This window comes from Micropterus dolomieu, linkage group LG23, assembly GCF_021292245.1.
Source record: "Micropterus dolomieu isolate WLL.071019.BEF.003 ecotype Adirondacks linkage group LG23, ASM2129224v1, whole genome shotgun sequence".
Lineage (NCBI taxonomy): Eukaryota > Metazoa > Chordata > Actinopteri > Centrarchiformes > Centrarchidae > Micropterus > Micropterus dolomieu.
This window is the reverse complement of record NC_060172.1, coordinates 28460428-28484412: the sequence shown is the minus strand read 5'-3', so window position 1 is coordinate 28484412 and position 23985 is coordinate 28460428. Positions and strand designations below refer to the sequence as shown.

General features: G+C 40.3%; 4 protein-coding genes across 5 annotated transcripts in view; 2 read left to right on the top strand and 2 right to left on the bottom strand.

The window, feature by feature from the left end:
* Positions 1 to 317: 317 nt before the first annotated feature.
* aspa (aspartoacylase) lies at positions 318 to 9872 on the bottom strand. The gene is made up of 6 exons (XM_046039519.1): positions 8845 to 9872; positions 5758 to 5953; positions 4193 to 4286; positions 3967 to 4074; positions 1665 to 1774; positions 318 to 1470 (listed from the first exon to the last, which is right to left on the bottom strand). Exons 1-6 carry the CDS (start codon positions 9084 to 9086, stop codon positions 1279 to 1281), a joined length of 942 nt encoding a protein of 313 aa, XP_045895475.1. The 5' UTR covers positions 9087 to 9872; the 3' UTR covers positions 318 to 1278.
* A 135-nt stretch (positions 9873 to 10007) lies between these two features.
* Positions 10008 to 14863, bottom strand: pho (phoenix). The gene is made up of 5 exons (XM_046039515.1): positions 14418 to 14863; positions 14035 to 14320; positions 13819 to 13943; positions 13307 to 13346; positions 10008 to 13218 (listed from the first exon to the last, which is right to left on the bottom strand). The coding sequence occupies exons 1-5, from the start codon at positions 14609 to 14611 to the stop codon at positions 10441 to 10443; spliced, it is 3423 nt and encodes a 1140-aa protein (XP_045895471.1). The 5' UTR covers positions 14612 to 14863; the 3' UTR covers positions 10008 to 10440.
* Positions 14319 to 19326, top strand: lg23h11orf54 (linkage group 23 C11orf54 homolog). Of its 2 annotated transcripts, none has more exons than XM_046039517.1 (9): positions 14319 to 14996; positions 15620 to 15726; positions 15835 to 15933; positions 17200 to 17273; positions 17359 to 17460; positions 17939 to 18115; positions 18418 to 18567; positions 18648 to 18716; positions 18901 to 19326. In XM_046039517.1, the coding sequence occupies exons 2-9, from the start codon at positions 15660 to 15662 to the stop codon at positions 19072 to 19074; spliced, it is 912 nt and encodes a 303-aa protein (XP_045895473.1). In that variant the 5' UTR covers positions 14319 to 14996; positions 15620 to 15659; the 3' UTR covers positions 19075 to 19326. The 2 variants fall into 2 exon arrangements, with proteins under 2 accessions (XP_045895473.1, XP_045895472.1); XM_046039516.1 differs by having other exon boundaries at positions 14333 to 14996; positions 18648 to 18764.
* Positions 19327 to 20198: 872 nt separating this feature from the next.
* akap10 (A kinase (PRKA) anchor protein 10) overlaps positions 20199 to 23985 on the top strand; it is a 17093-nt gene continuing 13306 nt past the window's right edge. The window contains exons 1-3 of the mRNA XM_046040465.1: positions 20199 to 20418; positions 22998 to 23045; positions 23557 to 23742. Coding sequence (XP_045896421.1) covers positions 20397 to 20418; positions 22998 to 23045; positions 23557 to 23742 — 256 coding nt within the window. The 5' untranslated portion in view covers positions 20199 to 20396. The remainder of the gene's footprint in view (positions 20419 to 22997; positions 23046 to 23556; positions 23743 to 23985) is intronic.

The following is a 23985-nucleotide window of genomic DNA, read 5'->3' as shown; positions in this document are numbered from 1 at the left end:
TGAATATAATGTGGTGTTTTCTGCTGTATAAATTACAGTCATGATTAAAAATGTGTGTAGTATATTTAAGTTTCCGCCCTGTGATTCTGGGACAAGCAAAGTGGAGAGGCAGTGGAGTCAAAGATCTGAGGCTCTACAGGCTACTCCAGCATGTTCTGTGCTGCAGCAGGGTGCATCATGGGGAGGATTTTAATCAGTGGTTGTGTGATGCCCTCTTGTGGCTGCAGGTGTTACCTAACATGACAAACAAGCATGCATGAAGAGTCGAAGCAACACAGTAAGAAGGGGGAAGCTACAAACAATAAAATAGCACAGAATAGCAGAGTACTACATTTATTGAATGGACAATTTCCACAGGACTTCAAGGACAGTAAACTTTACTGATCATGATATAAATGGTGCTACCAAAAATATTGCAGAATGAAAAATGAATTACTATAAGACCATCTGACAACAAAGACGTAAAAATATTAGAAAGTACATATGCTTTCCATGACTCACCAGGTCCTACACATCACTTAAAACCAAACATACAGTACAAGTATATCAAAACAGACACACATATATTATTATAAAATGTTTCAAACTTCATCCAATTTGTATAGAGGTACAGAACATATACAATGTCTTATCAAAATAATATCTTGTTATCCAACATATAATCTGCATATCCCACTTCAGATCTGTTGTGCAATTTCGTCTGTAATCTCTATTAAGGCAATGATAGGACAGCACCACAGACGCAACCACTGGAGTTACTGGTGGGTAAAATCAAAGGCCACAAACACCCTCACAAAGATGTTACAAATATATTTTCTGAAGAAAACAAACAACTACAGTTTTGGGTTAAAAGTTGCAGGTTGAATGGCCGTCCTGAGCAGTAGTAGGAGTGTTGTGTAATGATTCATAAGCCATCGATGATTCGGTCTGGCCTTTAATATTAGAAAAACTTAGTTGATTTAATTTACATATATTTTTTAAATTACAGCAGTATCATAAATACTTACCACAGCAATATATTAGTCTTCTGATCAAAGACTTTCACAGTGACTCTTTACAAAGCCTTCACAAGTGTTCTTTGCATAGTTAAAAGAGATTTTCTGATAGTAAACGCATAGAAAACTAAATCAGTGTGTAAAAGATCGTGTCTAGCGATTATCTGAGGAAAGTCTGTCATTTGCTAAAAGAACAAAGGGCAAACTCTATCCATAGATTGTTGCTGTGGCTAACATATAATCGTGATCCCAGTTAGCAAAGCAAACAAAGCAAAGCAACTTTTCATGCTTTTCTGATGGAACTTGCTACCAAGGTTTCTCGCCTAGTGGTTACAAATGCCTGTTGTTTTTCATAATAGGCTGCCTCATTAATAAAAGTGGGGTAGATGGTGCCTGAGCCTTGGTAGCGGATGGTCTTTCCATCAAATGTTTGGAACATGGGGTCACCGGGGTTCAGCGGTTCCCAGTCACAGTCCTGAAACAACAACAAGCAATCACCACAGAGAAAGTAACTTGAGTATGTCGTTCAAACTAGAATAATATATTTCCACATGAACCAAAGATGTTTCATTTCTTTTTTCATAATAATTCATATTTACAGGTTTAATAGGTCAGATATATGAGCTAAAGAGCAAAGCCAGACGTAATTCGGACGATTCAGATTTTTACCTGCAGATTGGGGTGCACCATAGCTATGATGTTTCCATTGGTATCTCTAGGGTAGTCAATCCTCTCTAAGACCCGGAAAACTTCCACTGTACAGGGAGGGAACTCCATACCTAAACACCACACAGAAAACAACATCCCCAATATTGTAAGCATCCAACAACTATTAAGGATACTGTAATGATGTCCTAATGTACAAAGACAATTATTTTCTAACAAGAGAAGAAAAATAAAATTGAAGAAACTGAAACAGGCAATCTCTAACCTAATTGAATTTCTCCTAAAAATAAAAACAAGAATAATGCCTCTGAGTATGCAAGAATAAAACTATTTAAGAAAAGGTGAGAAATGGAAAAATAAATCAGCAAAAAAAAAAGTGGAAAAATACAGTAATACAGTAGACAAAATATCAAGAAAGGCAGATTACAGGTCCGCTATATAGATAGAGTGGGTTTCTTTCCAGCTGCAAAGGATCCCAGTTATGAAAACACTTTTGTCACTGATCAACTGATTTAAAGATAAATCATCAAGTCAGAGCAGAACGGACATAAGGCACAGTTTTCCCCAGTATCCTGGATGTAGTAAGTGCCGCATCATGTGAATATAAGGGACATTTTAATCCAAGGAACTAAAGCTGCAGTCTAGAGAGGATCTTAGATGTAGATCTACAAGGAGAGAACTACATTCAGTGTATGCATGCTTTCATTGCAGAGAGTAACTGCAAATTGAAAAAGAACACACTCCCGGGGAGATTGTAATTTTTTGTTCATCCTGTCATTCAAATCCGGATTTTTCCCCTACTGCTCCACAGAGGAAAATGGGTTGGGAAAGTATTAATCAGCAAATTATGATTATGCAGCTTCCTACAATGCATTTTAAAGAGGTCAGTCACTTACTCCACCTGGTGGAGGAAAACTGTCTGTACTTTCAGTTATTTTGAAATCAATAAAAACATTAGAAATGTGACTTGATAAATGTGCTAGAGGAATCGTCAGGGATCATTCAATCAACTGGATTCAATCCATCAAATAGTTGTTGGAATATTTCTGAATCCAAGTGGTGGACCGGCCACGGGACAGATTGACATCACCAGCCATAGAGCCACGTTGCTAGAACGGCTGATAAAAACTGTATATTAATAAGCAAAAACTGAATGTCTTGTCTTTTTTGGGGGAACCATGAAGTTAGTTTTGTTTCATAACAAACATTCGTATGTGTTCGAAAGTGTGGATATTGAAAGACATGGATTCTGATTTTATATGGGTGTAATATCCAACACTGACAAAAGAGTTTGTTGCTGTGGGACTTTAAAGTGTACTCACATGTGTATACCTGTATTTATACAGCTGGTATGTTCTTTAGACAGACTGGTAAATCTAAACAGCAGCCTCTAATATAGTGTAGTTAATCTCATATATAGCCACATTACAGTATTTGTTCAAAGTTTGTTGAACAAGAGGCTGAAAGGTGCTACACAGTGCCAAAGTGGCCTTATTCAGTCTCCGGAACTAAACAGGAAGTGCAGTGGCTTTTGGCAGAGCTTGGACATTAAGTAAGTAGCTGCTCAAATGAACTGCTTTACCACAGATATGTAAGACCACCAGGCAAGTGACAGAGGAAAAAGGACAAAGGTTCCAATAGTCAGAACAGGTTTCCCACTGAATCTACAGAACTGTAACAACGATTTAATCTCTTACAGCTGAACGAGTTCTTCATGCTGCTCAGCTTCAAGGCGCAGGAACACTGATTCATCTCCGTGATTAAGCATTCATCAGCACCAGTGTGGCCCCACGACAGCAGATTACCACACCATTGGCAGCCAGACTCTTAACGACATGGAAACTGACCAACTCACAACAAGCAGGCCATTCAACGGCGGGCCAGTCAGGGGAAACCGACAGACTGCAACTCAAATTTGGCACTCCTCTTTTTACGTAAAAGAGGAAGGGAAAGCTGCCTTGAGCCCAAACATTGCAAACACTGTTCTGTGCCTTAGGGATGAGGAAGGGCAGAGCAGAGGCGGGATGAGCCAGATGCAGATACATTTAGAGACCTGAGTTTAGGTACATCTGGATGAATCAGACGGGCACCCATGGGCGTTTTGTCACACTTTTTTTCTCTTCACGATGATGCTGACAAACAGGCAGACAACAACCTATTTTTCAATTACATAACTCTTTATGAATCCTAATATTAGTTTTCCCCAAGCCAAGAGTGGTCATGTATGCTTCAATCTCAGCTGCTTTGGCCTTCATGCCATATAAATGCTGTATGTTATAGCTTAAAATTTGTACTATGAAATTACCTTCATTAAACAGTTCGATGAAGTCCAAGGCGTGTTTTAGTATTACCCTCATAGCTTCAAAGATGTTACTCCTCAAAACACCTTGAGGCTGAGGACCCACTTCCAGACCTGCAATGAAACAAACAGAAGACACATTCGCACATGTAAAAAACATGGATGCCCTGGGACTATCTTCAATGCAGTCCATTGTCCCCAGAGCAATTTTGGCTGGACTTGAGAGACTCACCAACAGGGTGCTTGGCAACAGAGCGCGAAGTGGAATATTTCAAAAGAGGGTGTTCATTCAGCAGAACAAGACAACTGGCCGGGGTGATGGCTTTCTGCAACACAAAACCAGCAAAAACAAGATCTCAGCTGCAGATAAAAAAAAATAATAAAAACCACACACACCATAACATAGTCACATGCTTCACATCAGCCAACCTAACTGAGTGACTGCTACAAGGTTTTGCTCGACAGAACGGAAAACTGAATCTGCACCAGCTCACGACGCAGACAGACAAACACAATCACCATGTGGATGAATCAAGTTTAAGCTGGTAGAGTGTTTTAGGGATCGGTAGCGGCACAAAATCATTTTCAGTATTGTGTACTTGTCTCCGTAATTTTTCAGGAGGACGGCTGTCATCATTGTGGGCCTTCGTTATTAGACTCATGGATTAAAAAGTCCAGCTATGATCTCCTGAGTTTAAGCCATCACAGGTTAAAATAATAGTGGCTCTGAATCAGTGGAGGGGCTGACTGGCCTGAATGGATCCTGCAACACATCTGCCACACAGTAATGAGTACTGTACTTTACACACTCTCTATTCTACAAAATGCATGTATGATTATCAACAAGACAAGGAATTAAGATATGAAAGAAAACACTATGAGCCTGTTTCCCAGACAGGGATTAAGTAGAGCACTAAACACTAAAATCATTACTGATGTTTCAGAAATGAGTCACAGAACTACTGATATTAGATGATAGTATACTGGGCTTGTAAGTGCATGATTTCTGAAGTCAGTCTTCCGTGTAAGTTTCTCTGTGTAGGCTTTTTTGTTTCTTAAAGTTAGAAACACATTCCTCATAACCTCTATTGCTTACAGTCATGAAGAGTATGTTGCTTTTGGCTGCTCTCTTCCTCCCTGGTGTTGCTCTGCATGCCTTTGTTTTGTGTTGAAGAGCAACAACTACAGCTGATCGCAGATGTTCAACATATTCCAAACTGGCAAGCAAGCTAATGTAATGTCAGCAAAGTAAGATTTGTGCTTTTGCCATAAAGAAACTTAAAAACTGCTGCACATTTCTCCCTGTTTATACATTATAGAAATGTGCCAAAAAAAATGTTGAGTTGATTTCTGATGTTCTGATTTCTCTTCTGTGCCATCTTTAAGGAGGCCCTGAACAGAACAAGGCGTCTTCTCAGGCTCATAAGGGATTTGTGGCTCAAACAAAACCCTCTAGTATATTTGGATGGTTGATTGTTTAAGAGGACTTTGTCCAACACGTAATGGTAAACTGATTATATTAACTGAACCTCTCCAGAGGCCTATTAGTGAAAAGTCTTTTTAACACACACAATGATGTGGGAGAGAGAGGTAAGGGGAAACCAGACCCCCTTCCACCACCTTTAATTTTGGCACGTAGTTTAAAAATCATACTTCTAAACATTATGCATCCCGTGCTGTATGTGCTCGCTGGGCTGAGTTTTTTTGAACAGCTACTGTTGCAGATCGACTGCTCCTAAACATGTGTGTTTGTGCCCTACAGTTTAAAAATTCTAATTTGCCCTTCATCGCCGTCACCTTGATGTAGTTCATCATCTGCAGATTGAAGTGGTCTTTGGAGCTCTCGAGAATCAGCGTGCAGCCCATGTTGGACGTCGTGTTGTGGAGGTCAAAGATAACATCGTAGGCCTCTGGGCTTCCCTTGGGCCCAAATATCCTGTTGATCTCCTGGGCTCTCTGCACCTCGTAGGGCAGGTCATCTCCTCCCGGCGCACTGCAGGGCGCGAACACACACACACACACACACACACACACACACACAGCATGATTAAGCAGTCCTATTCCAACACGTTCCCAGCTTATCAGACAACTCTGCTGAAGGAACAATGAGCTATGAAGCATGTTAATGATTTACACATGGGTGTCTACTTGCCCTACATGCCCTGCAAAACTTTCACCTAACTGTTGGCCATAAGTGGAAAAATCTCTGTGAGCAACAACCTACAAGTTAATACAGTAACTGTCGTGGTTAAAATGGAGAGTATGTGCAACATGCGTCAAAAACAAGAATTTCCTGTTTCTGCATTGAACGTATGGTTTGTATTCACTGCAGTTCTATGTGGATAACAGGAAAACATTAATAACGGCAAATGATGTCTTGATAATTACCATGATTCCACCTAATTTGTTAATGTAAAAAGTTATGGTTAGCCATTAAGTCCACGCTGGAATAAAAAGCTGGATTCAGCTGGACAGTGGCCCCCTTTTGTGAGTGATAGGAGGACATTTTATCCACTTTCTCCCAGCCTTGAATGTCTGCACTAAAGGATCCTTGAGAAGTTGATTCTGTCCCCGGGCTAAGCTTTTTCCCCCAGACAGACATTCTGCACGCTCTGAGCAGAGAATACGAGCTTCCCCTTTTTTCTCATAGCTCTTTTAAAGCATTTCAAAATAACCACCAGTCCAGGACATTCTCCAAGCTACTGTAGAACAGCACCTCTGCTGTCCATATTGTCTCCCTCACGTCTGCTCTTTTGACCCCATTTTCAGCAAATATCTGGTATTGTCTGGATTGCCAGGACATTGGTACACAATCATAGAGTGAACTACAGCTGATAAAGCGGTCTCCAACACACCAAATTCAACTGAGAGGACACAGATATGAGGAAGAACAGAGTTGTCTGTCTATTTAAGCTGGAAAAAAGGCCACTGTAAATCTTCTTATATGTTGCCTTGTGAGAGGCGAAACAGTTTGTAAGATGTAAAGATCATCAAAAATGTGCCTGATGAGGCAGCTACAGTAACTTCACCCATACAGTATGATCTGAGCTTTAACCATCATCTCAGTGAGCCACAGTAAAATACTTTCAAAGAAAACATTACAACTGAACTTATCACACAGCCACTATCATTAGGTACACATCATAAGAAATTCTGTAATAATAACACTATAAGCAGTTATTGTCACTCAACTGTATCGAAAAGCACAAATAACAATATTCCCCTCACAGAAAAATCAAAAGCATGGAAGGATGGGAATGTTACTATTGGATTCTGGTAATTTATGAATAGTGGGATAGAATGTTGTTATCAAACCCCATTAGTAAATAGGCCATTGTGTGTGTTCATGCACACTGACAACAGGAGCCAACGTTTGCGTAAGACTTTATTTTCTGCTATAGTGCACACCAAAAAAAAAGTCGTCTTAACTCATTTGCTCCTCGGTCACGTTTGGCTCACGTTTTGGCTCCTGCTGGCTCACGTCTGTGAGGGGGTGGGGTGGGTGGGAAGAGGGGTTTAAAGTGATGGTAAACACACAGATAACAGCAGCCGAACGGAGATGTCCACGTGACTGTGTTACTGTTTGTTTTTTTTGTTTTTTTTTGAAAATTGCAAAATTTACAGACCACCATGGCTGCATATAATCAGTTTCTTCAGAATAAGGATACAGAGGAAATATAGCCAGAAGTAGCAGCTCTTAATATAAAAATAGGAAATATATGTGTAGTCTTAGTAACAATAATAAGGGTAATTTAAAAAAAAACTGTATGAAATTACAACACAAGGGGAGAATTCAGTCTTTGTTCAGCTATTTATCTCAGTTGGGAAGTGTTTTAAGATATCCTATATTTTTTGTTCTTTAGGACTTTTCAGGAAGGTTTAAGGACTTCATATACAATTTAAATTCATTTTAAAAAACAACAAATTTGCGTGATGATTTCACAATTCTGATGTAGAAATTCCTATATTACTTTCTTTCTGTCTCCCATTAGCATGGCTACGTTTATCCGTCTTTTTCCATTCTCTTGTGTTAACCCCGTGGTGCCCAAGCAAGCCAGCTTATATTTTCGTCACTTGTCTGGCAGAGCACACAGTCAGTGATGTCAATAATGTTATGTAATTGCGCTGTCATTACATTTCCCCAACATATTCTCACTGTGTGGAGTAGAGTTCTTCAAGGATCTCACATTGGACCGGTTAGGTCCTCGATTTTAGTCCATTAGCATAAAACTGCCCAGTGACAAAATGTACACAAGCACATTCAGACAATGTCACAGTTTATAGTAGGTCTATAGCTATGCACGTGTCTTTGTTTTTTATTCAGATTGATCAGCTCACAACGTACCCCATTACCTAGACAAGGTCAAACAGCAACCTGCTGTAAAATGAAAATCTGTTTTGAGGATCCGTGCCATGAAAAAGTCTCCATTCAACCTGAATGACAGCAGAGAGGAACAGACCATTTTACGGTGATGGTCTGATCTGATCGATTCAATTCAATATGCCTAACCGTTCTCGTAGGGTCAACTTAACCTATGTTAAGTAGGTACAGTACTGACATGTGTGTTTTGCTGAAATGTCCCCTGGTACAACATTAAAGATGGTTAGTCCTAAAAGTATAATGTGTCATTATTGGCAAGAGATAAATCAGTTGTTTGGTAATAATTAGACTACGGGTAGATTAGGCTGTAGTATGCTGTGACTCTATCGCCTTGACAAAATCTGCCCACAGACAGACACCTGGTAAAGCACTCAAAACCTCTTCTGTGTTAGTTCCCGCTAACGATACATCTTGCAGTGATGACAAAACACCACCAGCATCGCTTAACGACAACATCCAGCAGCGACGCTGTCCATGGCAGCTCTGAGGTCTCCTGTGTTTACCTGAGGTTTTCTGGGCTGAAGGCTCGGTTCAGGTCCGTGTCCACATATCTGGTGCACTTCTCCACAGCCTTCGGGTTGGTGATGAAAGGCTTGGTCTCGAGCCCTTTTCTCTGTATCTCGGTGCTATTCTTAACCCACAGGTTTACGAGCGTCACGCCTGACAACTCGTTCCCGTGCGTTCCTCCGAATATAGCCACTCTCCTGGCCTCGTTAAAACACACGCTGTTGTTATAGGACGACATGTCTGAGTAGTAAAGCTGCGCAGAGTTCAGATGAACACACGCTGGTGTCGGAAGCTTTAGGAGCAGAGGAAAAGTTTACAGCAGGAGCTCGGCAGCCTCACTGTTTAAATGCCTGCTGTGGCTGCGCGCTTACGTAACGTGCCCGCTGGCTTGTTGTGGTCGGTCACCGTGAGTAAAATGCGCTGAGTTGTGCGTGACATCTCGAGTTACAGTGGGGAAGTCCAGTTAACAAGGTAACTCCTTTTGTTTACAGTTTACTGTCAAACTAGCGGAAACAAACACCCATTCGTTTCCGCTAAGCTTCTTCCAAAATAAAATCAAAACAATGTTTCATTTTTGGGGGGATTTACTGACAGAAGACACTACTTCCGGGTATGGCTTTCAAAATAAAACTGACATGTTTAAGAAATACAAAATACCAGTGGAAATAAAAATTTCCGGGAAAAGGGGACTGGAAATACAATTAGTTTTCTTTTTCCAATGTCCATTTTACTATATGTACAGCTTAATTCTCCTATCCACATAGAACAGCAGCCAAGGATCGAAACAAGTTTCCAGTAAGAGTGCCAAAATAAAATTCCAGAGAACGCATCTACTTTCTAAATCCGTGTTACCTATTACCTCTATGAACGGTTCTCACCTAAGGTGCACTTTGTTACAGCTTTAACACTGGTAATCACTCAAGACTATCAAATTATTTGCAGTAAAAGTGCGCAGGTTGTTAACATTTGAATTTCAAACACCATTAACAGAACATGTAAAAGTTTAGGGTTTGGCAGGCTTGATTATATAAAGTGCCACCACCTTTCATAAGATAATAAAGGAGAACTTTACTTAACTATGAATTACTTGAAATCATCAGATGAAAATTTCTATAGTTTCTACTAAATATGTAGCTGCAGAGAAGAACGCTCAAAAAAGTAAAAGACAAGGAAAGATTTAATTTCCCACTACTGTCCAACAGTGAATGACTTTTCTCCCAAATGTCCATTTTGTTTCACATTCAAAAGAGTGACAAAAAGTGTTCACACACAAATGAATAACAAATATTGAATCCTTCCAAGAAGACCTTAGTAAAAAAAAAAAAAAAAAGAAATAGTAGTAATCAGCATGATTTGTTATTTCTCCAGAGTTCATGTCAACACCAAAAAGGCTGAGTCATGTAGGTAAAAATGCTTTGATACAAAACAAAATATATATTAAAATATAAAATAATTGTGAAAGCTCACAATTGCCACATTTTCACTTAATCATAACCTTAACACTGTCTGTCTAAAGAGATAGGTGTGCGTTCAGAACTCCTCTACTGATCGAACCCCATCACTCTCCTACTCGTTAAATCAGCGAGTTCATACTAACAGTCTGTAAGGAAGTCCTCACTTGGATTATGAAGTCTCCGCTTGACCTTTACGTGCTTGTTTTTCATGATTCTGTCTGAAGATGATATTTCAGATTTTAACACAGAAGTCTCTGATAACATGGGGCTGCTGGATATGATATTGGGGACCACTGACTGCTTCTTTTTGTTTTTTAGGGGCTCTAACACACCAGACTTGGTCAACGAATTCCCCTCAAGCAGAACATCATCAGTCAATTTAATTTTTTTCTTCTTCTTCTTCTTGTCCATGGTCTCATTTAATGTCTGATTGCCGGGTGTCTCTGAAGATGAAGCGTGTTCAACCGTGTTCAGTGCTTCCTTGGTCACTTGGTCACAAGTACTGCCATCATGAGATACTTCAACACTGCAACCCTTTGCAACCAAAGGAAGGGCCAATTGTTTGCCTTTTTTCTTTGGTGGGCTCTCTTGTACCACATGGCATGGCTCATCCTTACACTTTTTCTTCTTCTTCTTCTTCTTCTTCTTTAACAGCACAGTCTCATCAGTTAGAGAATGCCCCGCCTCAGCTGCACTTTCCAGTCTTTCCAAGGGGGTCACCATCTCACTTTCATTCTCCATAGGTTTCTTTTTCCTCTTCACCCTCATGTCAGTGGTTTCTGGCAAAGCGCTCTGACATGTTCTGTTTGGATCCACAAAATCCTGATCTTTTTCCACACTGTCCTGCGCTACTGACATCTTCCTCTTCCTCTTCTTTTTTCTGACCCCATCATTAGTTTCCTCCATATTTCCAGTCGTTTGTGCAGATTCAGGCTCATATTCACCAGGAGAGTTTTGTTCATCTTGTGTACAAGCATCATTTTCCTCTGCATCAGCAACGAGGAAGGATGAGGTCCTCTTCTTTTCCTTTTTCCGCACAGACACTGAATCATCACTTTGTGCCACACTGTCTTTGGAGATATTCCAGCTAGATACTTCACCCATTTTCTTTTTCTTCTTTTTTTTAGTCACCAATTCAGCATTTTGTTCTTCAGTTCCTTCCTTTGTTTTCTGGGTATTATCTACGTTTTCAACTTCTTCATTTTCCTCTAGAATGCAAGAGTCATCTACCGCCTCAGAGAGAGTTTTCTTCTTCTTCTTCTTCTTCTTCTTCGTCACAAATTCAGCATTTTGGTCTTCAAGGCCCTCCTTTGTCTTCTGGGTATTATCTACATTTTCAACTTCATCATGTTCTTTGGGAGTGCAAGAGACATCTACCGCCTCAGAGAGAGTTTTCTTCTTCTTCTTTTTCTTAGTCCCCAGTTGAGCAATTTGTTCTTCAATTCCCTCCTTTTTTGGGGGGGTCTGATGTACATTTTCATTAATTTCAGGAGTGTGTGAGAAATCCAACCCCTCAGATATAGTTTTCCTTTTCTTCTTTTTCAGTGACTTAGCTGTACTTTTAGCCAAGGTTACAGCAACATTAGAAAAGCTCACACCGTCTTCTCCATCTTGAGTAGCCTCATTAGAGGACAACATTTCCCTCTTTTTGTGTTTTTTTCTTTTGACATACCTAGATTCAAATGTTTCTTGAGAAGCTGCAGTGTTTTCCAAACAATTTCCTGAATCCTCTAACTGTCCTGTTGACACTGGTGGCAAATCTACAATCCTATTCGATTCTTTCTCTCCTCCACATTCCTCTGTAATTACAATCCTCTCGTCTTTTTTCCTTTTTTTCTTTTTCCTCATTACATTAGCATCATCAATTAAAGGTTGGGCAACTGTGCTGGCCTGTGACTGCTCAACAGCCTCATCATCCTCACCACTTCTTTTCTTCTTTTTCTTCTTCTGCTTGCCACCATGCTCAACGTTACAACTCACCGAAAACACAGAATTCACCTTTCTCACATCTGACTCGAAGGTTCCGTCCACTTCCTGTCGAACATTTTCTGTTGACTTACTCTTTTTTCTCTTCTTTTTCTTTATTTTGGAATCGGGAATGTCTCCCTCCCTCTGTCTCAGTATGTTATCATCACGTGATGAGTTCTCCATCCAATTATTTTCATTAAATTCCAGCTCATCATTAGCCTGGGATGCCGGAGGCTTTTCCCTATTATCCTCCGACAGGCTGGGAGTCTCATCTACCTCCACACTCACAGATGTTGTGGCATGCAGACCCTCGAGCTCTTCCTGACTCTGACCCTGACCCTTTTGTTCTCCTACACTTTCACAATCTCCTTTGTCCTTTTTCTTATTTTTCCTCTTCCTTACCCTGGTTTCACTTTGATTATTAGTGTCACTTATAAGGCCTGAGACACTGTTGTGGAGATGTTGGCTTTCATGCTCCTCCTCTGCCTGTCCTGTCTGGAACAGATCATCTAGGTGGAAAACAGTTGTTACAGTTGCGGATGCTCCTCTGCCTTTCCGTGTGTATAGCCTCGGACTTTTCTGTAGCGTACGTGGCTCACGAACCGTAGCATCTCTATTGTTATGCAGCTCTTCCTCCCTTGTATTTTGCTGAAACTGTCTGTTTGTCTTTGGTGTTTGGGCAAGAAAGTTTCCATTACTTGCCATGTGTTCATCATTTCTCTCCCTCTCCACCACAACTCTACAAGAAGACTCTCCATCATCAGAGTTTTCTGTTTCCGAATACAACACTGTAGTCTTCAATATGGATACCTTATCTTGCAATTTATGTCTTCCTTGTGAGTATTCTTGTCTGGCATTACAAGCTTTCGTCGCCCTCTGTTGCTTTAACTGGTTCCACCAGGTCTGTCGGCTCTTTGCTTTTGATGGTGCCACCAAATGTTTCCTTTCCTGTAAAATGACACACAGATTACAGCCAAGTTCACAAACAAAAAAGTCCACTGAGATGCAAGATTCCTTGTTTTAACAGCCTGCTTACCACCACTTTAATGTCCTCATCTTCTGACCTTTCTTCTTGTCTACAACAGAATAGGCTTGTTTCATTACCTTATCAATCAATCAAACTTCATTTGTGCAGCACCCTTCATACATGCTAATTACATTATAAGTGCTTTACATGTGAGAGACAAACTGATAATAAGACAGTACAAATGTAAAAAGTAAAAGAGTTTGAGACAAATGAACGTGAGAATTGAAAATGATGAAAATGTAATAGTAAAATAATAAAAATAGATTCTAAACAAAGACAAAAAAAATAAATAAAAGTACTGGCCCTAATATCAATCCTTGGGGAAGCCCACAAGTTATTTGAGTGTTTCTGGAGAGTTGTAGGTAGACCAGTTAAATTGTACTTAAAAATGAAGGATTAGACGTTAGTCTGTGGTTACTGGGTGTTGATGGATCTAGGCTACTTATATACAAAAAAATATATATTAAAAAATTATACATGCAACTTGAAATAAGCACGATTATTCCTTGAAACAAACTTACTCTGACAATGGAGATATGTAATCCTCATCCATGTCGACTGTTGGCAAAGACGACTCCAGATTTCCTCTTCCATAGTCCTGCCACAGCTCCTTGACACATTTAAAGAAGCCTCCCATTGCATAATTCTGTAAAAATTAGAAACTTTAGCACTAAATAACATTTGTTAAGTTATACAACAGCCAGCAAAAAATGCATTTAAATTTTGGTTCTCCTTACATGAAGGCGTTTGTTTTGCTGGCCACCTAAAAGAGTGCTTCTTGGCTTCCTCTCTCTCTCTGCGAGGAATGGGAAACTGTATTTTGGAAGTCTGGGTTTCTTCTTTCTCCTCCTTCTGTCGGTTTTGGATTCTCCATGGAAAAAGTATGATGGACTGTCCTCTTCACTTTCTTCTACAGCTCTGGGAGATATGGGGTCTGACCTCGAGCTGTAGTGCCGCGGTCTTGCTGATCTCACAGCTTCCGGTACTGGCTTCTGAGTTATGAACAGGCTGTCTCCTGAATCACTGCAGAGACATTATTAAACATTTAGAAAGTCAAACTGGAGCGATTTCAGGCTGCTGTTTTACAGAAGAAGCTGCGATATCTGAGGGACAAACTTACCTTTCTGCTGCAGCAGGTTCATTAGATACTTTATCCTGTCCGCTGTGTCCCGCAGAAGACTCAAGATACCGCGATATCTTCTCCACACACTCTGGAGATAATGTTTCCAGGATAACGTGGCATGACTTCGCTGATACAGCTTCAGCAATGGCATCAGATCGAGTCCAACGTAGAGAATCGTGCTCTCCAGTCATTGTGTAGCCTAGCAAAAGATAACGAGCAAAGTAGGGGAGGTCTTCATTAGCAAGAAATAAAAAGAAAGACCTGCTTGATGCCTCCGACGAACAAATGCTCGAAATGTGTTAGTTGTTAAAGGTCCGCGGTAGATGCAGAATACCGGTTGTTAACTAAACATCTCTCTAATAACGTGTAGTTGCATCAAAACAAATAAAAAGTAACGTTGGGAACTACACGTGGTTAAACAGGAAGTATCTAAACGTCATCAACCTGACGACTAGTCACCTGACCAATCACCAAAGAGGACGTAAAGGTCACTCAACAAGAGCGAGCTGAGCAGGAGGTTTGGAGGTTTCCCTCTTACTACTTCCGTTTTCGACTGCACGGATCACCACAATAAATGTAAGACGTTCCTCCTTTACACACAAACCAGTGAGCGCGACATAAAGACGCTAGTAAGCTGATCTTGAGTTAAGTGTTATTTTATTTTGAACGAACATTGGAATCATGTTTTCAACAAAATATTTTAGTATTTACCAGAAATGCCCAGTCCATTTACACAGGCCAAGATAACCCAGCAGGCGAATATTGTGGTAATTGAAACAATTGTTCACATAAGTAATTAAGTGCATTGACCATCCAATATACATATGGATGTAAATAAAATATATATACATGAGTTTATATAGGTCGCATAATTTGATATGAACATAATTCCCTCCCATATTACACTACACATTATTTTCATATTTAGTATTTATATAAACTCAACACATTTGTAAGTTTCTAATTATGCCTTATTTACTTGCTAAAAACTAATTTGTTACAATCTTAACCATAAACATTAATAATTAATACATTTAAGCAGTAATTCCATAAATAACTAACAAACTAATAAACTGTACGACTATTAGAAGAAATACTATGTGGGAGAGGAACTGGATAGGAACGATCTTGTTAGTATTTAGTCTTTGGTTCAACCATACCGCACGGTTTTAACAATCGACTTCTCCCTTTTCCTGCAGAACTAGCTGTCTGCTGGTACGTTTACCTTCAGGTACAGTTATGGCAGATCTCAACAAGACTGAAAAGGTTCAGCTGCACGCGCCAGATTTAGGGGAACTACGTGTTGGTAAGGGCTTACGCTTTGATAAAGAGGCTCAGCGGCGCAGGCAGGTTTATGAAGAAGGATGTTCATAAAGTGAAGTGAGAGTAATAATGACGTTATTGCTGGTTGCAGTATTACAAGCAGGACTGGAAGACAACTTTGCTGAAGTTCAGGTGAGTGTTGTGGAGTGCCCAGATCTCACCAAAGAGCCCTTCCAGTTTCCTGTCAAAGGTAAGAGCCTATTAGGTGCACTTATTTCATAATGTGTGTTTTTCTTCTTATTTGAAAATAAAATTAGTACATGTAGAATTTTTATTTAGCCTAAATTAATTTTGCAACAAAGGCATAAAAACATTCTCCAAAAACATTGGCACATATTACAGAAAGATGAATTGATATAAAATATTCACATGGAAAAGCCAAGAGTAATATTCATAAGAGGAAATAATGTCAGGGACCAGTTGGTACATCCTGAATATGGAACCCCCAAAACAAAAACAGAGCTCTTTACAAACTGTAATCACACTGACCCCTGATGAAAACTAAATGCTAGGTTTGACAAACTTGGTTCAGCGACCCTCATGTAAAGAAAATATCAGAGGACCAACCTCATGCACGACAAAGGGTGTCATTTACATTTTTTTTATTAACATGTCCTTGTGGGAGAGGATGTGTAGGAAAAAAACATCAAGAGAATTAAAACAAAAATGGGTAAAACATCAAAGTATCATAAGATGCAAAACAGAGAGAGATCCATCAAGTTGCAGCACATTTCATTGAAACGAAGTTAGTCAGATATAATAGCTCAATACAGAACAGCAATCCAACTAATCAGTGAAATCTGAGAGGCTTTTGGTAAAACTGATGGGTTTACAACAGCTTCATAAAGAACAAAAAGATTTAGTAAAGTAACTTTTGCTCAGGTTTTACTTAAATCAAACCTTTCTGATTGATACTTATTGGTACTCAAAGGTACTTTACATGGTAAAAAAAGACAAAACAAGATCAGCATTAAACCCACAATAACAACTAGAGGTAACTATTAAAAGTTAAAAAGAAAGCAAAACAGCATAAAAACAGGACAGAAACAAAAAGATAGATTGATAACAGAGGCAACTTTTCCTTGAGTTCTTTATAGCCTCTTCCTCTATGTTGTCTATCTTGCTATCTTGTATGTAATATTGGGACACAAGCCTTCTTTTGATGCCTACATGTTGATTGTCATAATAACACTAGAGAGCAAGCCTGATAGCTCAATTTGCTGAGGGACCATGGGTATTGATATGTTGATTGACAGTGCGATAGGCCAGTCAGCTAGTGTGCAAGCTCTGATATGTTGACATGGGACATGGATTTGAAGTGTAGTTGCACGTACTTTTCAGACTGTGGATTGAAACACAGAGCAAACAATATATACATTTACATGTGTGGAACTCTGGAAGCCTACCTGATTTGTGTCATGTATGTCTTAATGTCACCTCTGTCCTCATACTGTAGGCTTGTGTGGAAGTCCTCGCATCACTGATGTTGGCGGTGTGCCGTATTTGGTCCCCTTGGTTCAGAAGGACAAGGTTTAATGAAAATATCGCATGAAAATAGATAAGATAATGACGTGAAGTGATGGGGTCATTATATTGCCGTCTCTCCTCCTCCCAGGAATACAACATGAACACCATATCAAAGGAGCTGGAGCTGCCAGGAGCCTTCATCCTCGGTGCAGCAGGCGCTCCCTCCCGAATTATTGGAATGAATGCAGAGGTGAATCATTTTTACCCCCCTCACACCACAGATCCTGACTAAAACATCTTCACTTAATTTCTCTACTCTTTAGCACTGCTTAGGCTGCCGCTCTCCACTCCTTTCCCCTGGTGTGGATGCATCAGATATCATCTTGAAAGCCTCCTAAGCACGCAAAACAATGATTTGTTAAAGCAGTGTCCAAAGAATAATTTAAACTGGTACCAGAAATGTCGTCTGTCAGATAGTTTATTTTATCTATTTTAACCAGAATGTCTGACCAAAGAGTAAATATTGGATTTAAAAAGACAAACTTCGGGTTATTGTTCGATTGCGTTCTGGAGTTTGGACTGACAACTACTCATCTGGCAAGCAAGCTGCTCTGCAGTGAAGCTGACTTGATTCACTTGAGTCGCTGGCTACGTTAAATGAAGGTAAATTAGAATGAAACATGTAACACAGAAGTTGGAACACATGGAACAAATATTCTCGTCCACAGCTGATGCCTCTGGTCCTGACGGAAGCTGGGGGAAGGCCGGCAGTGAACAGCAGCTACTTCTCCTCCATCAATCCAGCCGATGGCCAGTGTCTGCAAGAAAAATACAGTGACAAATTCTCTGATTGCAGCTTTGGACTACTGGGCAATCTGTATGCTTGTGAAGGGAAGTCTGGAAAGGTAATCAGTCTTATCTGGTCAAACAAGATTTGCCTTTTTGCCTCTGAGAATGAATGATGACGCACGCATTGGGGGCTCCTTCAAAAATACACTCTTGTGTTTTTTTGCTTTCGGCAACTAATAAACATCTCCTGTTGTCATAAATGAGCTTAAACACATTGATCTGCGAGTTAATAACCTTCCTAAGTTCATGAACTTCAGCCCCATCCCATGCGTGACATTTAAAAAGATAAACATTAACAAAAGGAAAGTGACTGTTCAAGCAGAGTTGTCATGCCCTCTTCGCCCGTGTGCCTCTCCAGGTCATAGAGGTGCGGGCCAAGAAGAGAACAGGAGGCCACAGTCTTGTGACGGCCTTGAGGAAGACTCTTGAAGGTCACTACCCTGATAAAAGCCTGGCTCTGGGAGGCACGTTCATCATCCAGAAAGGGAAAGCTAAAATCCACATCATGGTAAATATTAGATGTGGCACCGAACGCATGACTGATAGTTACACGCAATGATTTCTTTCTTTGTCTCTGCTCATCGATAGCCGAGAGAGTTCTCAGTCTGCCCCCTCAACACCAATGATGACGTCAACAACTGGCTCAAGCACTTTGAGGTCAGCGCCCCGCTCATCTGCCAGTCAGTGCTGGTATCCAGAGACCCTGTAAGAAAAGCAAACATGCTCTCACCTCAGTGACACAGATGAGAGCAGAGGACTTGGTTTTAGCACCTATCCGCAGTGCATTTGCAAACCAGGCTGCTTTGTAAATGTTCTGTTCATTTGTTTGCTGTGTATCCAGGGTCTGGACCTGCGCGTGGAGCACACCCACTGCTTTAGCCACCACGGAGAAGGTGGCCACTACTACATAGACACCACACCTGACCAGGTGGAGTACCTGGGCTACTTCATGCCTGCAGAGTTTGTCTACCGCATCGACAGGCCCAAAGAGACCCATGGAGTTGGACGCGATTGAAAAATGAAATTAATGAATTAATAAATCATGTTTGCAGCATAGCATCTCGTGATAGCCTAAATAAATCAAGCAGTATATGATTTATATGAGCTTCTGTGTATTAGAAACCCAACAGAAACTAAACATTTACAGAAAATGATTAGTTTGCATCATCATCTTTGCTCTTAATCGTCTCTAAGATATTACACTTACATACATTTCTTAAAAAAGAAATCACTATTTTTCATGTAATAAAAAATGTAGAAGTTCTTTGAAGTGTTTTGTGTTGTTTTCGCTTTTCTTTAAATGCAGTAGTAACTGGCAACATGCATTACGTCTGACTCTAGAGAATAGCAAATTTGGGACTTTGTAATACATTGGCGCCTGCTGCCAACTCATGATAAACATTGTGAAAGACAGACCAGGCAGTTGCTGCGATGTCCATACACTGTTTACACAGAGAGAAAACAAGCACACTATTACACACAAGTGGTCCACCCCCACACAAGTGTTTTCACTTCACATGCTTATAAGTAAGCCTTATCTCCCTCATGTTCATGTGTGTTAGCAGAGGTCTGTTCAGACAGATGTGGAAGCACCTACTTAAGGTAAGAAAAAAAAACCTCAACATTTGTGTGACTGTGTAACTTTCCCTGGTTTTAAAACTAAACTGTGCTAAACTCAAGTTCTGTGTTTGAAATTATAACAAGAAACCACAAGTTGAGTTATTAAAGGCTCATTTACACACACACACACACAAATAGTTAATTATTAAACGTATACTGTATACCTGCATGGAAAATGTATACGAATATTATGCTTGAAGGATTGCTTTACATTTTTTTCAACGTTACATATGGTCAACGAGAGGCCAAGAAGATGCATGTACAGGAAAACATAACTGTCAATGTACTGTTTGATTTGTGAGCATGGTACATTGTCAATATCATAATTAAATCATTTACATACATTTATTGTTGAATATTTTTATCAAGTTGTCGAAACCACATTATATCACAAAATCCTTTTACTTATATTAATGTAATTTTTTAGATTTGTCCACATAGAAACACCGCCCTCTTCTGACCAGAGCAGGTAACGCATCATTTCCCACAATGCTTCTGCCGCACCAGCCCGGAAGTTAGACGTTTATTGACAATATGGCCGCGGAACCAGGTTTTGATTTGGAGAAAACTGTAATTTGACAGCGCTCACCGGGGCTGCGATAATAACCCATTTCCACCCCAGGAGTGTACGGCCCAGATGCATTTGAATGAAGGGACCCGCGAATCCACGGGAGGGTGTCAGTGAGCTGAGGAAACGTCCCGAGTGTGAAACCCGTCATGTCGTTTTTCAAGAGGAAAGGTGAGGAAACTCTCTCTGAGGGCTGCAACGTCAACGGTAGCTAGCAGCAGGGAGGGTCCGACTGAGGAGAGAGTGGTCCCCGAAAAGTTGTAACTAATGGAGACGGCTGTGGCAAGCAGCTTAGCTGAGGACACCGTGGTGTTTATCGAAATGGGGTTTTCCTGCTGCCGCCGCTGCTCACTACAGAAACACTGTTAGCTTAGCGGTGGCCTCTGTGCCTCCTCTGCCTCATCCAGTCTACTATTAGCCAGGGTGGCAATAAATCCACCGCAGATAGCTGTCAGCAGTATACCTCCTAAAACTCACCAGTATGATTGTGTATGCACCAAACAATGCTTAAAAATGTTACAAACTGAATGAGCTCTGGTGTGTGTGTGATAGCCATCACTTGACACAAGTGTCGAACTGTGCTATGGCAGCTAGCTAGCTTTGTCAGGGCATTTTCATACTGCCTTAACCAACAGGAAATATTTATATAAAAGGTAATAATAGCCTATTGAATCTGAATCAGAGTTGCTAGTTATTATTTCTGTGGATTCTTATATTAAGAAACGTTTAACCGCAAGTTATGTAAGCTAGCTAGCGTTAGCGAAATTGGTCAGTATCATCCCACGTTAATTAGAAGCGACTGGTTGAATTGGACCTGACTTTTAGCAGTGTTGGTTATAAACCACATGACCAGACATCATTTCAAGATAAACCTTCATAGTTTATGCTACCATGTAAAAATGTTAATGTATGACATAAATATTGTGTGTTGGTGTGTGAAATAAGATACGTTTAATAGCTTAATATATTTTATGTCCCGAGTTGATCTGTGATCAGGTGAGCTGGTGGTGCAAAATACGTGCTGGCTAAAAATGTGCTGCCCCTCTGTTAGACTCGTTTGGTAGTTGATTAGGTACAAATAGCTCAAATCTAATAGCTCAGCCCTTTAATAACTCCTACCTTCATGATGTTCGGTGTTTGCTGAAACTGCTGTAGAGATATTGATTCAACTTAATGGTCATTTCGAAGCCTGTAGTTGCAGTCTACTGAAAGATGCTTCTTATATTTTGTCCACACCATTTACATTAATTAGGGGAGACTAAATATGAAATACATCTCTCAGTGTAATGCAAAACAGTTCAACAGCACCACAACCTTTAGCCTCCACACTGACCGTATAGTTTCACTTCTCTAGAAGTATTTCTACACATGTGAGCATCATAACCTTCATGAAGTTAGGATTTATTGCATGATTGTTGTATTGGAGCGCAGCAGTTTCAGCTAGGTGTCGCTAACAAATGAGGTGTATTTAGAGAAGAAGCACTACATTTTCTTACTGCATCATCCCAACAGTGGATCTCATTGCTTTGATAGAAAGTATACAAATATGATGAGACAGAATGGCGAGGCAGTGATTATGAAATGGATTTTGAACTTAACTCGGCTTAAAGTATTTTTTTTCGGGCAAGCAGCAACAGTAGCTTCACTGTCTAAACTGGCCCACAGTTGTTCATCTTCGAGATTAAGGATAGTGGTCTTTCCTCATAGGCTACAGTTGTCAAAGCAGCTGACACAACAGGTCTCCAAAATGAGGAAATAATAGAGAGAGAAAGCACTTAAAATGCTCTGGACTAGGATGACACTCTGACTGACAGGAAGTAAGTGCGTTTATTCGTATAGCCATGGTTGTGTACAGCAAAGAGAAGGTTTTCCAAAGAAATTATAGTGCTAATGTCAAATTGTAATTATCTATGTGGAACAGTAGATCCATCGCAGCTTTTTACAAGTCACAGCTCTACGCTGTGACAGACATCCTGTCAGTGTCAACCTACTCTTGGCTGACACATGCATTCACCAACAGTCCTGTCCAAAGTGTCTCGCTGAAAGAGCATCTTCTGTACCGTTTGCCCAGGCCTCTCAGTCCATTTTTATGTCCGTGTTTGAAATTGATACTTCGCCTGGCTACTCTTTGCAGCAAGCAACAGCCTAATCTGAAGATATGAATGGTGAGTCACCCTGCTGGCCACCATGTCTGCCACTGTGCACTCATTCCACTTCAGGCTCCATATATCATTTTTTAGTTGACAGTTAGCCACAATGCTAAGGAGCGACGTCAGATATTTGAAGTGTTAAATAGTTTTGCATTAGGCCAAATAATGTTAGCTAGTCCACTTTATTTTATGATACCATGGATTTTTCTTTATGGACGGTCAAGAACTCTTATAGAGGTGTAAGCTGTCAGACAGCCAACTCCACTCGACTTCGGGAAAATCTGTCCTTCAGCAGCTGGGACCCACCAAGGTCACAAATATTACGGAGGCTTCTTAATGCTGACGTCCAGTAAGAAGTCTCCAGTCTCAGACCTGCTTACTGTGTAATGAGCAGGACTGAGAGGGCTTAGTAGTGTAGTTATTCACAGTTGCTTTTGTAGTATATGTCAATTTCCTCACTATCACTATGTCATTATGTAAGTAGATAAGGCGTTCCAGTCTATCTAAGTCAATGAATGTGTGAATTTTTTGCTCGCTTGTCTTGCCCTCTGTTGAGGATGAAAATGCTTCTCCACTTACATCTCATATATCTCCCCACAGCCAAAAGCAAAGAACCTGAGAAAGTGACAGATGCTAAAGTCAACAGAGGTGAGTTCCTTGAAATTGTCACAAAATGCTTTTTTGTTTTTGTTTCAATTGACATGAAAAAAAAACTACAGAAAAGGGTGTTTAATTTTGGTTGATGTTGTTATTTGTGAAACTTTGAGATGTGTTATGGATGTGTTTGCACTTAGAGCTGAGATTAGCCTTTTTGAAGGAAGTGATTCTAATAGCTCTTTGCTTTAGTTGGCTCTTACTATGTTTAATCATAGCTGATTTTATTGTCACAAGGACCCACGTTTTGAACTCAGGCTACTAAGGGAAACACATACAGCTCACAGTCTAACAAACACTTACTGTCTTCTCAGACATCTCTCACACCCCGAGGCCACTGTGTACAAACTGTGAGCTCTTTCAAGAACCTTCACTAAAAAGACCTTTTCATACAAGTCACACTGACGTCATACGTTTAGAACACTCAGAATGTTACTGTACTCTTATGTTATTATTCTTTTTTTAGCCTAATGCCTATTTTCTGTCCTCTATCCTCCACTCACAGCTCCAGTTAGCCCTCACTCTCCTTCACTAGGGCTAAGGAACCACCATGCCATCCAGGAAGCTGCCGGGCCCAGCCATGTGGCCATCAATGCCATCTCTGCCAACATGGACTCCTTTGCCCGCGGTCGCACCGCCATCCTCAAGAAACAGCCAAGCCACATGGAGGCTGCACACTTTGGAGATCTGGGTACGGAGCCTGCGTTCATGTGTTTGTGTATTGTTTTCAGTGATAACATATAAAGGCCAATATATTCTGAAACATAACTAAACTTTGTGTTTTAGATCTGCCTTTTGGGTTTCTCAACTGGTTGTAAATCGCAATAGGTCTGTTTTACCTTAATAGTCAAAATTATGTAACAAACATTATTCACTTAGATTTATTTGTTGTCTGGTGTTCGTTTGTGACCTGTCAACCAATTTGGGAGTGATA